Source organism: Choristoneura fumiferana, chromosome 8 (genome assembly GCF_025370935.1).
Source record: "Choristoneura fumiferana chromosome 8, NRCan_CFum_1, whole genome shotgun sequence".
NCBI classification, from domain to species: domain Eukaryota; kingdom Metazoa; phylum Arthropoda; class Insecta; order Lepidoptera; family Tortricidae; genus Choristoneura; species Choristoneura fumiferana.
The window spans coordinates 13266329-13280306 of record NC_133479.1 but is presented as its reverse complement, the minus strand read 5'-3'; the positions used below and the strand labels follow the sequence as shown (position 1 = coordinate 13280306).

The 13978-nt window shown below is 35.5% G+C and overlaps 1 protein-coding gene across 1 annotated transcript; it reads left to right on the top strand.

The window, feature by feature from the left end:
- Nucleotides 1–1520: 1520 nt before the first annotated feature.
- On the top strand, nt 1521–10356 carry LOC141430568 (macrophage mannose receptor 1-like). The gene is made up of 8 exons (XM_074091338.1): nt 1521–1637; nt 1835–1942; nt 3936–4070; nt 4402–4608; nt 5491–5748; nt 7846–8043; nt 9179–9436; nt 9845–10356. Exons 1-8 carry the CDS (start codon nt 1592–1594, stop codon nt 10030–10032), a joined length of 1398 nt encoding a protein of 465 aa, XP_073947439.1. The 5' UTR covers nt 1521–1591; the 3' UTR covers nt 10033–10356.
- The last annotated feature ends 3622 nt before the right edge of the window (nt 10357–13978 follow it).

The window sequence follows — 13978 nt, the reverse complement described above, 5'->3', positions numbered from 1 at the left end:
TACGGCTTGCAGTTTAGTTTTATAATGCACTTCTGGAATGCCTAAACAAGCGTAGTGGAAAGTGCCTTTACACGCAGTACACAAAAGCAACGAATCTTCGAGCACCGTAGTATTGCAAGCAAAACATTTCAAAGTTATTTTCTCTTCAAGTGTCGGTAAAATAGTTGATGATTCGCCCATAGTTCAAGTTATTAAGCCGGTCCAAGTATCAGCTGATCGCCTCAGGTGGGTTGCGCGCACGGACTTTGACCGCGCAGTCGTTAGCGAAACGGTAAGCACTGCACAATTTGTCACTTTATTGTTTCACACACTGATGATCGAGTTTGGGCGAATTAACGTCACAATCACTTAGATTAAAGTCTCTGCCAAGGATTATAATTACTTTCCGATAGAATTGGTAAGGTTTTATAATATAATGCAATTATTTTCCGAGTGCACAATAAATGTATGTTTACTTCGCAAGAGTTGCGACTACTCTCTCTAATAATTATGTTTAGTGTGTTGTACTCCGATAACCATTCCTTTATCAAAGGTATATAATATGCTTTTGTAACATCCGCGTACTTAGTTATAATTCAGTAGTCCTAGAAGCAAGTCTGTCTAAGTCCCATAAGGCCCTATAGGTAACTCGAAATTCAGGGTTTTAGCTTTACCTAGCCATAACATAATTACATAAGGTAAATAAGACAAGTCTTATTTTTTTTTAAATATCATCGGACACTTGACACCAATTGACCTAGTCCCAAACTAAGCAAAGCTTGTACTATGGATACTAGGCAACGGATAAACATACTTATACAGATAAATTACATACTTAAATACACATTAAACATCCAAGACCCAAGAGCAAACATTCGTATTATTCATACAAATATCTGCCCGGGCCGGGAATCGAACCGCTTGGCCATCCGGTCGTCATTATAATAGATATAACAATCATGAGACATGATAAATTTAGATTAACTACTTTTCAAAATTATACCCATATTTAAAAAAAAAACTTTCTAGGCAACCCGTAGTCTTGATCACAAGAAATTCCCAAAGCTAAATCCGAACGTTTGTTATTGTTCTTTAGAGGATTAAGATCATGGGAGTGTATAAAGTATAGCGAGTCGCAAAGCAAGTTATATGCAGGTCTTACCGGTTTCTATGTATAAGTAAGTTTTCCTGTGTGTATAAAATTTAAGTCAGCTTGTGTAAGTCAAGCGATCAGGCGATGAGTTCTGTTAGTATCATCATTTCATTTGGACAACGTTATGTCCCTGGTCCTTGCAAAATTTTTGAACATCATTAATTTAATGTGTTTTGAAGTTTATTTCTAAGAACAAGATTTTGTGCAAATCATACATATTTATTATATACTAAAAATTTGACCGTGGTTTAAATACCTAATTACAGTGTTTCGTTCCTAAAGCGTTTAATGATTAAAGGAGTAAAGTTCATTGGTCGCTTTCGTATTAATTATGTTTAGTGTGTTGTACTCCGATAACCATTCCTTTATCAAAGGTATATAATATGCTTTTGTAACATCCGCGTACTTAGTTATAATTCAACAGTCCTTGAAGCAAGTGTGTAAGGAAATTAGAAAATCATGTTAAATAATATTTTTTTACTGCTCTTCTTCGTTTTTGTAGCAGGTACCTATGTTTTTTTTTTACGTTTGGTATTATTTATTGCAAGCAAGACTTTTTTAACTTCATTTTGATTAAAAATTTGATTCTAGTTTGACTCAATTTGATATACTTTTTCAGATTTTACTATTAATAGTACGGACGATTTTCTGAAAGTAAATTATTGTTATCATTAACCTAAAATTGACAACGATTGCTTTCAGAGACTACGAGAGATACATATGAACATGTACCTTCAGTAGGACGTTACATAAAAGTGCACAGAATCCCTGCTAATTGGCAGGAGGCCCAATTGAGATGTCAGTTAGAAGGTACTATGTACTTTATAAATATTATTATTTTCGTACCAAGCACCAAACATGTGTATGTACTTGATACCATTAAATTATACACTGTACATAATATTTTGTCGTAAAAGGTACGACGTAATTTTTTTTAGTACGGTGTTCACTTTTAATTGGTACCATCTTAGGTAGGTACAGTTACCTGCGGTAATATCTGCTACAGCGGAGCGTGCAAAATGACACGTCTTAAGGAGGTATCAGACGATTCACTCGAATGTTCTTTCGAGTACATCCTTCATTTTTCTTTTATTCCATGTTCACATGGCTTAGCTGGAATGACGTAAATAAGAATTTTAAAGAGTCGCAATTTAAATGGGTCCCGACTGTTGAACTTTAAGTTAGCTACTTAACAAAGGTTCAAGCCCACTAGACTTGTTTTCTTCTTTTTAGTATTTTTTAAGGCAATTGGGTTTTTGATATTTTAATTTATTGCTGTGAAAATGGAAGATTAAAACTATTATAACCCGTATATATTTAGAATGGGCTAATTATTAGCTTACATTTGATACCCTACTCGATAGGTTTGAATAAAACACATTTTTTGAAAACTTACAATTTGGCGCCAAAATTGCGCCATTATGGTTTTTCAAGAATTTGATGTACCCAGTGTCACTTGCATCATCAATACGAATCCAATGACGTATCATTTATCAAAATCGGTTTAGCCGTTGAGTAAGTTACGAGAGGACATAGGAATAGACATACATACATACATACTTACATACATACGCGTCAAACACGTCTCCCCTTCTTCGCAGTCGGGTAAAAATAACATTCATTCGTTTTGGAATAAAGGGGTTTTTCTATATTCTATAATTCTTATATACTTGTATTCGTTAACTTTGTGGTTCCAAAGGCATTGGTATTTTTTTTTAATTCTCCAAAAAGCAACTTATTTTGTTCGTTCCACTTGAACACCATTTTGCCGCGACGTTTGACTTGACGTTCGTCTGCTACAGGGTTCGAGACGAAATTCTCTCTGTCTTCAGACTGTTCATTTTTCGTTCATCCGAGTGGGAATGAATGATGCCGAATGAACCGATCCAACATCGTTGGATCGATTCACTAACGAATTCATTCGGCACTTTTGTTTCACTTTGTGTTTAGACGTGACATTTCCAGTGAAAGATGCCGAAGGAAAGACAGAAACTAACGAAAAATTACCCGTCTGACACCCTCTTTACCGGCTCTAGAAATAGACACGTATCAGATACTTATGCACGCTTTATAGGGTTCCGGAGCCAAAATGGCAAAAATGGAACCCTTATAGTTTCGCCATGTCTGTCTGTCTGTCTGTCCGTCCGCGGCTTTGCTCAGGGACTATCAATGCTAGAAAGCTGTAATTTTGCACGGACATATGTGTAAACTATGCCGACAAAAAGTACAATTAAAAATTAAAAAAAAAAAAAAACATTTTTAGGGTACCTCCCATAGACGTAAAGTGGGGTGATTTTTTTTTCTCATCCAACCCTATAGTGTGGGGTATCGTTGGATAGGTCTTTTAAAACCATTAGGGATTTGCAAAGACGATTTATCGATTCAATGATATGCTTGTATATCAAACTTTCAATAAAAACTATAACTGCTAAGTTTGCTTGAGAATTATTAGTAGTTTAAGAGTAAATAGCTGCCTAAGGTATAAAATATACCTAAACTTGGAAAATTCCGCATAAAATACGAAATCCTTAGAAAAATATTGCTTGTTTTTTTCATAATAGTTACGGAACCTTATTTTGTACATGTCCGACACGCTCTTGGCCGGTTTTTTTGGGGTCAGATATTGATGCGCTGGTGACATAGCACGGAAAAAAACAATTGTACGCGGAAAAACTCAATGATAATCAAAAATCATATTTTCATTCACTTTCTGGAAAAACAATAACATTGAAAAAAATATAGGTACTTGAAAACTTAATTATTTTGAAGTTTTATAATTATTTAATTACTTTTTTCTCTGCAGGTGGTATTTTAGCATCACCCGAGAGTAAAAACATGCTTGCTGCTATGTTGAAAATCATGGCTGATAGACAAATATTCAAAGTATACACAGGGATCCACGCTACATTCTCAAAGGGCGATTATACGACAATAACAGGTATTGTAAAGACAAAGTTTTCTTAACAGCACTGATGGACTCAAAATATATGTAAAAAACCCTATGCGACCAAGTTGCAATTTTTTTTTGTAATGTTATCAGGTTATTGTTCTTATTTAATGATTTGCTTGTTTGGGTTTATGATCAACTTTTTTATTTCATTACCCTATAATGAGAAGTTCCGATGTTCCGATGGACTTATTACGGTAGGAAATTACGTCACAAGTCTTTAATGTTATGTTATTGCATCTTAAAATAGTGGCAGGGGCTTGAGTTTTTCCTGTAAAATCACCTTATAACCACATTTACAATATAACTAAACTATCCATAGGTACTCCTCTATCGGAACTCGACGTGGAATGGATGCAAGGTGAACCAGACAATCTTAACAAAGAAGAGGATTGCCTGGTGATGTATTCATCGGGACGGTTGGCTGATGTTAAGTGCACTAATGATTATCCCTTTATTTGTCACAAATCGCCAGAAATGATGAACGCTCATAAGTGTAGCTACTCGCAGGACGGCATTGAAAGTAGTGGTAAGTTCTGGCATGACTCTGTTATCTGGCCCCAATTTAATATGTAAAAGTTACAATTGCTACAATTTTACATAATTCACACAACGAAAATACAAACTGAAACATGGATGCATAGAAAAAACCCAAGAAACCAGCGCTGGGAATTAAACCCAGGTCCTCAGCATTCCGTGCTGCGTGCTATGATCCTTACACCACCACTGGACAGGAGTCTAGACACAAATTTCTCCCAGGCACCACACCTACTTTTTCGTTTTTTAGCTACTTAAGCAGCGACACTAGCGACATCGTTGTTTTAGCTCTCATCGGGAGACGTGAACACTCCTTCGGAACTAACCGCTCACCCGGACAAGATATGTCGCTATTAAGCAACCAAATTTTATTAAAATTGGTTTTTGGAGTCTTTTTGTTTTTCTTTATTTCAACTCCAAATTCCCAGCGCTGGTCTCTTTTTCTGGGTGTTTTCAGTGCATCCGTGTTTTAGTTTGTATTTTCGTTGGGTTTTACGGGATGAACATAATAGTAACAACTCCAAAAACCAATCATAATTCACACATTCAGCTTCTCATAAAAAAAAGTGTCAATTATGTAAAATTGTAGAACTTATATAAAACAGGGGCCTGGTATTATCTGTGGTATTCTGTGCCAGAAACCATATTGACTTGACACTAGAATCAATCTAAAGTTTTCATATTGCTATCCCCGTTAAAGACCTTCTTTTAATCTCGACATTTCGAGATTCTCGTGGACATGACCATGACAAGATATAGCAAAGGCCTACACGAAACGTCCAGGTAAATTTAATATCCATGTAAGTACAAGTACTTATTATGGTTATTTTCACTTGATTAACATGACAGAAAGTTTAACAGATTTTTTTTTCAGATTACGTTCTATATAATAAAACTTTAAGTTGCTATAAGTTCCATAAGGAGGGCCGCTTTTGGTCTGATGCCTTCAGAACCTGTCTGGCAGAAGACGCTTACCTTGCCATCATCAATAGCGAAGATGAATCACAGTTCTTAAAGGAACTGTTCGCTCAACACCTACCTGAAGACATTCCTGGTGATTTCTTCAAGGATTCCGCAAGCATTGGCTTTACAAGATCAGATAACGATCTTGAATCGTTTGTTACAATTCACGGCAAGTATATAATTAACGCCTTGGCGTCGGAATTCTGGATGCCATGCGCAGGCGTTTTTATACTGCGTACGTCTCCGAGAAATTCGGAATGTTATTGTCATGTTATTATTTATTAACCGGACAATAACATTCCGAATTTTAGTTTTTTTGATTTACCTACTGTTATAAATAATAAATTTATGTAAACCAAAAAAACTACTTTTCTTCCAACTATGCTTTAATTTCATCATAACCGCACTAAATACCCAGCACAAAGCGGGACTTTTCTGCTTTAGAGCAGAAAAAATGTATGAAAATCAATTATTGCATAGTTTTAGATTTTTTTTTAATTGCACCACCAAAGAGGTAACACAAGTATTTTTGCTATAAAATTAGCCTGCAGTGTAAAAAAATCTAGTGTTAGGTTGCTCAACCTGACGGTCTAATGAAATTTGACAGATTGCGTACAAATAATAAAATTGTTGCTACCAATCCTACCAAAAACAGTAAGTAGTCATATATTTGAAAAAAAAATACTGTGTGTTTGGTTGGCCAACCTGACGCCCATCCGAAATTTGATAGATCGCGGGTAAAAATTTCTGCAGTGCTACTACGAAACTCGAAACTCGAAGTTCGTGTCGTGCCATCCCTTTTGATACTTATACTATTTAATACGAGAGCGAGAGGGACGTTACGATACGAACTTCGAGTTTCCACTTTTGTTTAACTGCAAAAATGCCAAAAAAAGTAAGAAATAAAAAAAAAAAACAAATTGGCGGGAACCTTGCGACTTTTCCGTGGACATTTTTTGAGAGTGCGAATGTAAACTTACAAAAATGGAATCATTTCTTTCTTATTAATTGTTTAGCATGATTTTTTTTCCTCTACTATTCCTGTAATAGTTGAAAGAAAAGCAGATTATGCACCTCGCATTGTTTCGGCACAATAAAACATATGTCAATATTATTTTAGTTATTAATATAGGTGCGTATGACCGCTCGCATCGGCGTATAGCGTGCAACTGTCAGATTGACAGTTTGCTTGATGTACGTCTTGTACACATTAAGTAATTTTTTAAAGCCCCGTGCAACTTTTCTGTTCAAGGCTTTTCTAAGTGTTTTATTGCAAATGCCATTTTTTGAAGTTGATAATTGTTAAGCCACGCCATTTTCTATGCTGGTTGTTTTTTAATTATATTTAGATATTTTTTTTCAAGTTTCTTATTGCTCGGTGTGAAAAGTTGTATGAGCCACTCGGGAGCAAAATTATTTTCATCTTGGGCGTTAACACTTGAATCCCTCATTACGCTCAGGATTCTACTTTAGAATCCTTCGCTACATTAGGATTCAATGTACGCCCTCGCCATAAATATAACATTTTGCTCCCTTGTGACACAAATAACTATTTCCTCCCTGACGAGAGGGATCAAAATGCAACTTTCTAAATATAATCAATTATCAAGCAGCATAGAAAATGGCGTGGCTTTACAATTATCAACTTCAAAAAATGTCATTTGCAATAGAACACTTAGAAAAGCCTTGGACAGAAAAGTTGAACTTTGCTCCCTCTCGTCAGGGAGGAAAAGTGACTTTTCAGAAGGAGAGGTGTGAAATAGTTATTTGTGTCACAAGGGAGCAAAGTGGTGTATTTACGACGAGGGCGTAAATTGACTCCAGAATGTAGCGAAGGATTCTATAATAAAATCCTGAGCGTAGCGAGGGATTCTAAAGTAGAATCCTAAGCGTAATGAGGGATTCAAGTGTTAGCGCCCACGATGAAAATAATTTTGCTCCCGAGTGGCTCATACAACTTTTCACAACGAGCATTAAGAAACTTGAAAAAAAAAATATATTATTATAAAGAACAACCGGCATAGAAAATGGTGAGGCATAACAATTATCGACTTAAAAAAAAATGGCATTTGCAATAAAACACTTAGAAAACCCTTGAACAGAAAAGTTGCACTTTGCTCCCTCTCGTCAGGGAGGAAAAGTTACTTTTCTGAAGGAGAGGTGTGAAAATAACTATTGCTCACCTGAAACAAGGGCCACGGCTGAGCAAAGTTGCTTTTAGTTCATTGATATGGACGATTGATAATAATTTGTTTAAATATACCAGGGCAATCCTTGGCTGAAGCTGGATTTAGTGCATTTCAAGCAGGCCAGCCAAATAATCCTTTCGACGATGAATCATGTGGGTTAATGTGGAGAACTGGCTTACTACAACACCATAACTGTCATGAACGTGTAGCGTTCATTTGTGAAAAACCCTTACCGAACGCTCACTCGTGTAGTTATCCGGAAGACGATAATAGTGGTAAGTTCATACGTAAATCTTATATCTCGTAGTAGCTCCAATATACTGTGCTAATTAATTACTCTATTAATAAACTTTGTGTCCATTTAAGTATTAATTTTAAATTAAAATCAAATTATGAAGAATGGATATTCAAACTCAGTATTAGTTCACATAATATTAAAAGGTACTACGCATAACGGAGTATAACTTTTATACCGTAAATTAAGCACGATTATGGGATGTAGGTAGATGGAGTCGACGAAGCCTCGTTAAGCGGAGCTCCTTTTTCTATGTGATTTAGCTCTTCTTACCCGATTCAATACTAAACTTACCTATAACCTGGATAAGTTCTTATACTACCCTAACTACCCTTCTTTAGATACGAAATGGTTTTCATTTGTATTGAATTTTGTGTTTAAGGAACTACTAGTTATGCGTCTTAAAGTTCAAAACTTTATGTGAATTCATATTAGGCATTTTTATGCCAGTTAATTATTTTATACTTTTTTCATTCTTAATAAGCATAATATACCAGATCAACGTTATGCGTAATAATGCACAGCCAAGACACATAATAATATATAATGTATACGACATATATACGGTTAGAACTAGAGCGGTATTCAATCGCCTTCGAACCTCTAACTTTCGAAGATGAAGAAGGTGAAGAAGCGTTTTCATAAAAGGACATAAAATAAGGAAAAAATTAAGGAAAAGTCACAAAAACACTATAGTTTCATTACATTACTTTTTATTAAATTTATGTTCAATTATTACTGGACATATTTATTAAGAATGTTTAGTAAATCGAATACTTATTAAATTTTCTGAGCATTTTTTAATTTACAAAAACCGAAAATGATCACCAGAAAGCATGTACTTGAAACTAGGTGCAATCAAAAATGTTACATCCCACCCTTTTTACTTTATCATTAATTATTATCCTTATTTTTATTTCACAAAATAAGACTAACATCGAATCCCTTTTTTAAATTCCCATGTTTCGAGGTTCTCATAGTCACGACTTGTACAATATTTAACCAAGGCCTGGGAAATACGTAGGTACCTACAGGAAAAATTAATAGCATAATAATGCAATCGTTCAGTTACATTTTATTTTATTGTAAATGATGTAAAATTTTATTGTTTCCAGATTACGTTCTATCAAATAAAACCGGAAGTTGCTATAAATTCCATAAGGAGGGTCTCTTTTGGCCTGATGCCTATGATACATGTCAGAAGGAAGACGCTAACCTGGCCATTATCAACAGCGAAGCTGAATCACAGGTTCTAAAAGAACTGTTTGCTCAAAACCCACCACAAGACATTCCTGGTGATTTCTTTAAGGGATCCGCAAGCATTGGCTTCAGAAGATCGGTTAATAATGAAGAGTCGTTTGTTACAATTGATGGTAAGTATTGCTTCGCACGTGTTTAATAACTAATGTCGAAAATGACTCTTAATCACCGTCTGTCTAACTCACTCACTCAGATTATGTATAAAGAGTTTTAAATCCTATTTTTGGACTTTTCCGTGTACATGTTCTTTCATACCTTTTCCTAGCAATTACTAAAACAAAAAAAAACTTACCAAATAGTTGCGGTCATTCTGAAGTGTTGCACGAACATTCAATTAATTTTTATTTATACAGAAAATTATAGATAAAACAAAGAAGAATATAAAAGTTTTGCATAGATTTTTAATTTCAAGTTAAACACGTAAAGCTTTTTTGCAATGAGTTAGCATCGCTGTGCAACACCGCGGCGTAGTGCTATAATCAGCCGTGAATAAGTGACATAATTGTATTTAAATATTTCAGGTCAATCCTTGACTGAAGCTGGATTTACTATGTTTAGCGATGGCGAGCCAAACCATATCGGCAACAATGAAAAGTGCGGATCTGTGATGAGAAATGGCTTACTCAATGATCATAACTGTAAAGAACGCGTAGCATTTATTTGCGAAAAACGTGTAGTACCAAAATTCGATTTGCGATCAAATTATTAAGAGAGTAGACAGGCCAACACAATGTATTTATAGCCTAACATAAAACTACACTAGCTACAAAAATATAGTGTCACGATCACTGTACCAGTAAATAAATATCTTGCAAACATTATCGGATGCATAATGTCTTAGTTCATCGTAGAATGTAATAGTTCAAGTAACTATATTGCTCTACTTGATGGGGTCACTGCCGTTTCCCCAGATAAAAATATTATTATAATTTCTATTTACCTATTTTAATGTTAACGTATTATTTATATCTTTAATATGTATATGTGTGCCACATGTAAACATGTTTATCTCGAATATAAAAAAAGAAAATAATTACAGTTCTTTCTTTTACTTGGGTGGCTACGTTTTCTTTTCGTTTCTAGATGATACGTGGGCCCGTAGACAATGTTGTAAAAGTTTATTTATATTTTTTTAAATAATTATTTTGCGGCTTCGATGTACTTATGCAATGGTCTAAACCAGTTTACTAATAATCTGCAAGGAACTTGGGTAATAATAAAAGCTTTGGTTGAAAAAGTCAGACTTGCCTAAACAACAATAGAGTGAAATTTGGTTGGGGTTACGAAGAGGGCCAGATACTTATATCATTTTTCTCAAAAATGTCCGTAAAAGTTGACATTATTCTTTACATAACAGAAGGTGAAGTGCATAGTTTATGGTCAGCGAAAAATTAAATAGTTAAAACGATTGCAGGCGCGCTAGCTCGACAATAATGAATTAGCGCGCCTGCAATCAGTCACATTTTTTTTTTAGTCAAAAAAGCTATGGAAATATTGGCACAAGTCGTATACAGCCAAGTCTAATGGCCGGTATCAGATATTTTGTTGGAACTCCGGACTTTTTCTATTGGGTCTGAAATAGCTTGTGGTGTTTTCGGTGGGAAAATACACCTGCAGTTTTTTTTTTTAATGAAAAAAGGCAGGGAAAGCATAGAAAAAATATTGGAATAATATTAAATTTTACTGTATATTTTGAGAAAACGTTTATTCTATTTCAGAATTATTCACCATTTTTGAGAAAAGCTTTATATTAGTCTCGGCTGGAATAGCAATTACTGGCTTCGTATTAGTTAAACAATACTCATACTCAGCCAGCAATTGCCTACTTCCAGGCCACGACAATAATCTACTATTATGGGCCAGAACACAGTGATGGTGCCGGCAGTGGCATATGGACGGCAAAGCTCAAATGGCAATGAGCAGGACATGCAGCCCAAAAAACTGATTTATTCAGAAAGTTCTCGAATGGCGTACGCGAAACGGAAGACGAAGCGTGGGCAGGCCTCACACTAGGTGTACTGTACCCTTAGTGTAGGTTTTCGGTTACAAAGTTCGTCTCGATCGCGTTCACGTTAAATCTCAATTTATATGGAAACACGAACAGCGCCTCTAGCGGAACGTTTGCGATGTTCGTGTTTTTATACAAATTGAGACTTTAACGCGAACGCGATCGAGACGTATTCTGTGACCGGAAAAAAACACTAAGGGTACTGATGTACTGATGACATCGTGAGAATCGCGGGTAACCGCTGCATGCAAGTGGCGAGTTGTCGTTCATTGTGGCGTTCTAAGGGGCAGGCCTTTTTTCAGCAGTGGACGTCTTCTGGCTGATGATGATGATGATGTCCAGATTTTTATTTGATTGAAGGCCATGGGAACCAAAAAGACCACTTAGTAGACCACGGTAAAGGTGGCAGGAAGAAAGAAGATAGTAGGCAGAAACTTAAGTTTCACTGCCAAACACAATAATTAAAGGAGGCTAAAGATCTCGACCCACTATATCGTATCATGCTAATACCGTTATAGGAACGTGTCAATAACGGAATGTTAAACGTATACATGACACGCGACGGCGACGGTTGGTTACGAAACGTGCTAGTGGGCTCAACTCTAACAACAACACACACCTACCACCTACAACAACAACTAACAACTGGTAGTGTACGGTTGTGTTACTCTGAAGATGAGCTCTGGTTGAGTTCGAAACGCGTCAGTGTGGTGTGTGGTGGTGGTGATAGATGGGTTTGTGTGATTTGTGTGTGTTCTTACAGTGTAGAGGTGTAGGACCCGCATGAACACGCATATTTTGCATAAGCTTATAGCTATCGTAAGGTCGCGGGTGAGCAAGGAAACTCTTTTAGTTCATTGATATGGACCTCCACAAAGTAACGCATGATTCAATAAACTATGATAAATCTAACGATTCCTTATAATGTTTAAGCTGCAAAGAGGACCAAAGAAATAGACATGCATAAATACATACTCACATACATACACTTGGAATCATAACCCTCCTTCGGGCAGTCGGGTAAAGATAGCCAAAGATTTACTACACCTTAAGTATGTTGGTAGAGAGTTCTACAACCAAATAGAATAGACAGTTGTTAAAGAGTAGGCATTAAGAGTTGGAAAAGGGTACAATTAGAAGAAAGTTTTGAGAGTAACGAACAAAAATAAACACAACGAACAAATTCACTCTTTGCCGTACCTAGCAAGGAGTTCACACGAAAATCGTGGGCTACGGACTCGTAATTTAAAAAAAGTTAAAAATACAAGATGTATCCCCACTTGCTTAGTATATACATATTAGTATATTAACACGCAAAATGGTTATAGAATTAACTTAAATCATTAATGTGTTAGGTCACTGTGCTTATCTTGGGTTATTTCCGCGATAGCTAGATAATGCCTCTTTGAACCGTATTTTTAGGGTTCCATCGTCAGCAAGGAATCCTTATATAATAGTCTTGCTGGGTCATCTGTTTGTGTGTAAGCGGTTTAGCTTTGAATCTACTATTGGTAGAAAGGTATAATGTAATTCTATTTAATCTCATTGGAATTGTTCCGAAAATGTTAAAAAAAGCAAAAATAATTTGCTTCACATAATAAACAGAAAAACTGAAAACACAGTTGTTTCAACTACCTTATTCAAAAATACCTTCATTTCATTGATCCCATTAACTACATTCATATATTATTGTCGCTCCTTATTTTGGCTATGTGCACGATATCAGCGCCACCTAGCGTCCGCAACTTTGTTGGCTCTAAGGCTCAGATGTTTTGAAATTTCATCGCGACATTGTGACAAGCTACGACTACGGCAGCATTGCTACGACACATTTGTGGACCATAGATAAAAAAAGATTGAGAATTGGTTTATTTATGTATACAGTGTGTTACCGGCAACCAGGCTTTTTTAAGCGAGGTTAAAGTAACGTATTTCTGTAACTAGGCCATGACATTAATAAAAATTTAAATAATAAACTAAAATTAAGACTTTGTTAACTTTCTAACAAAAAAATATAATTGTCAGCAATGGACAGCAAAATAACTTGACAAATAAATGTACAATACAATACAAATATTCTTTATTGCACACCACAAATCAGTACAAAAAACTTATAATATAAACACTGATTCAGGGTAGATGATAGGCGGTCTTATCGCTTAAAAGTGTAGTAGGTAACTGACAGCCGACAGATACTTTGATTATTACTTGTCAATTTACTTTGCGTTACATTGCTGGCAATTATAATTTAGTTAAAAAGTTAACAAAGTCTGAATTTCAGTTTATTAATTGAATTAATGTCATGCTCAAGTTACAGAAATACGTTACTTTAACCTCCCTTGAAAAAGACCTGGCTGCGGGTAACACACTTTATAGTACAAGACATATGTACATATAGCGCGGGATTTGTTACATCGCGGGCCCATGTGGCTATCGTTATGTAACGATACCTAAAAAAGGGGGGGGGGGCATACAAAAAACGAATTATTCTTGTTTTATTTTTATCTCTTCTAAGTTTAAACGTACAAACTTCAAACTCGGAATGATAATAGAGCTAAATAAATACATCGTGATTTTTTATACAAACACAAAAAGTAACCGGACGTTGGTATCCAAAAATACAGTAAACAGTAGTGATTATGTAGTG

What these genes read in the sequence shown, in the direction of transcription:
- LOC141430568 (XM_074091338.1), top strand. Translation starts at nt 1,592, where the DNA reads ATGTTAAATAATATTTTTTTACTGCTCTTCTTCGTTTTTGTAGCAG. An exon ending in CGATTATACGACAATAACAG is followed by an intron (nt 4,071 to 4,401) that starts GTATTGTAAAGA and finishes AACTATCCATAG; the next exon opens with GTACTCCTCTATCGGAACTC. An exon ending in TCCGGAAGACGATAATAGTG is followed by an intron (nt 8,044 to 9,178) that starts GTAAGTTCATAC and finishes TATTGTTTCCAG; the next exon opens with ATTACGTTCTATCAAATAAA.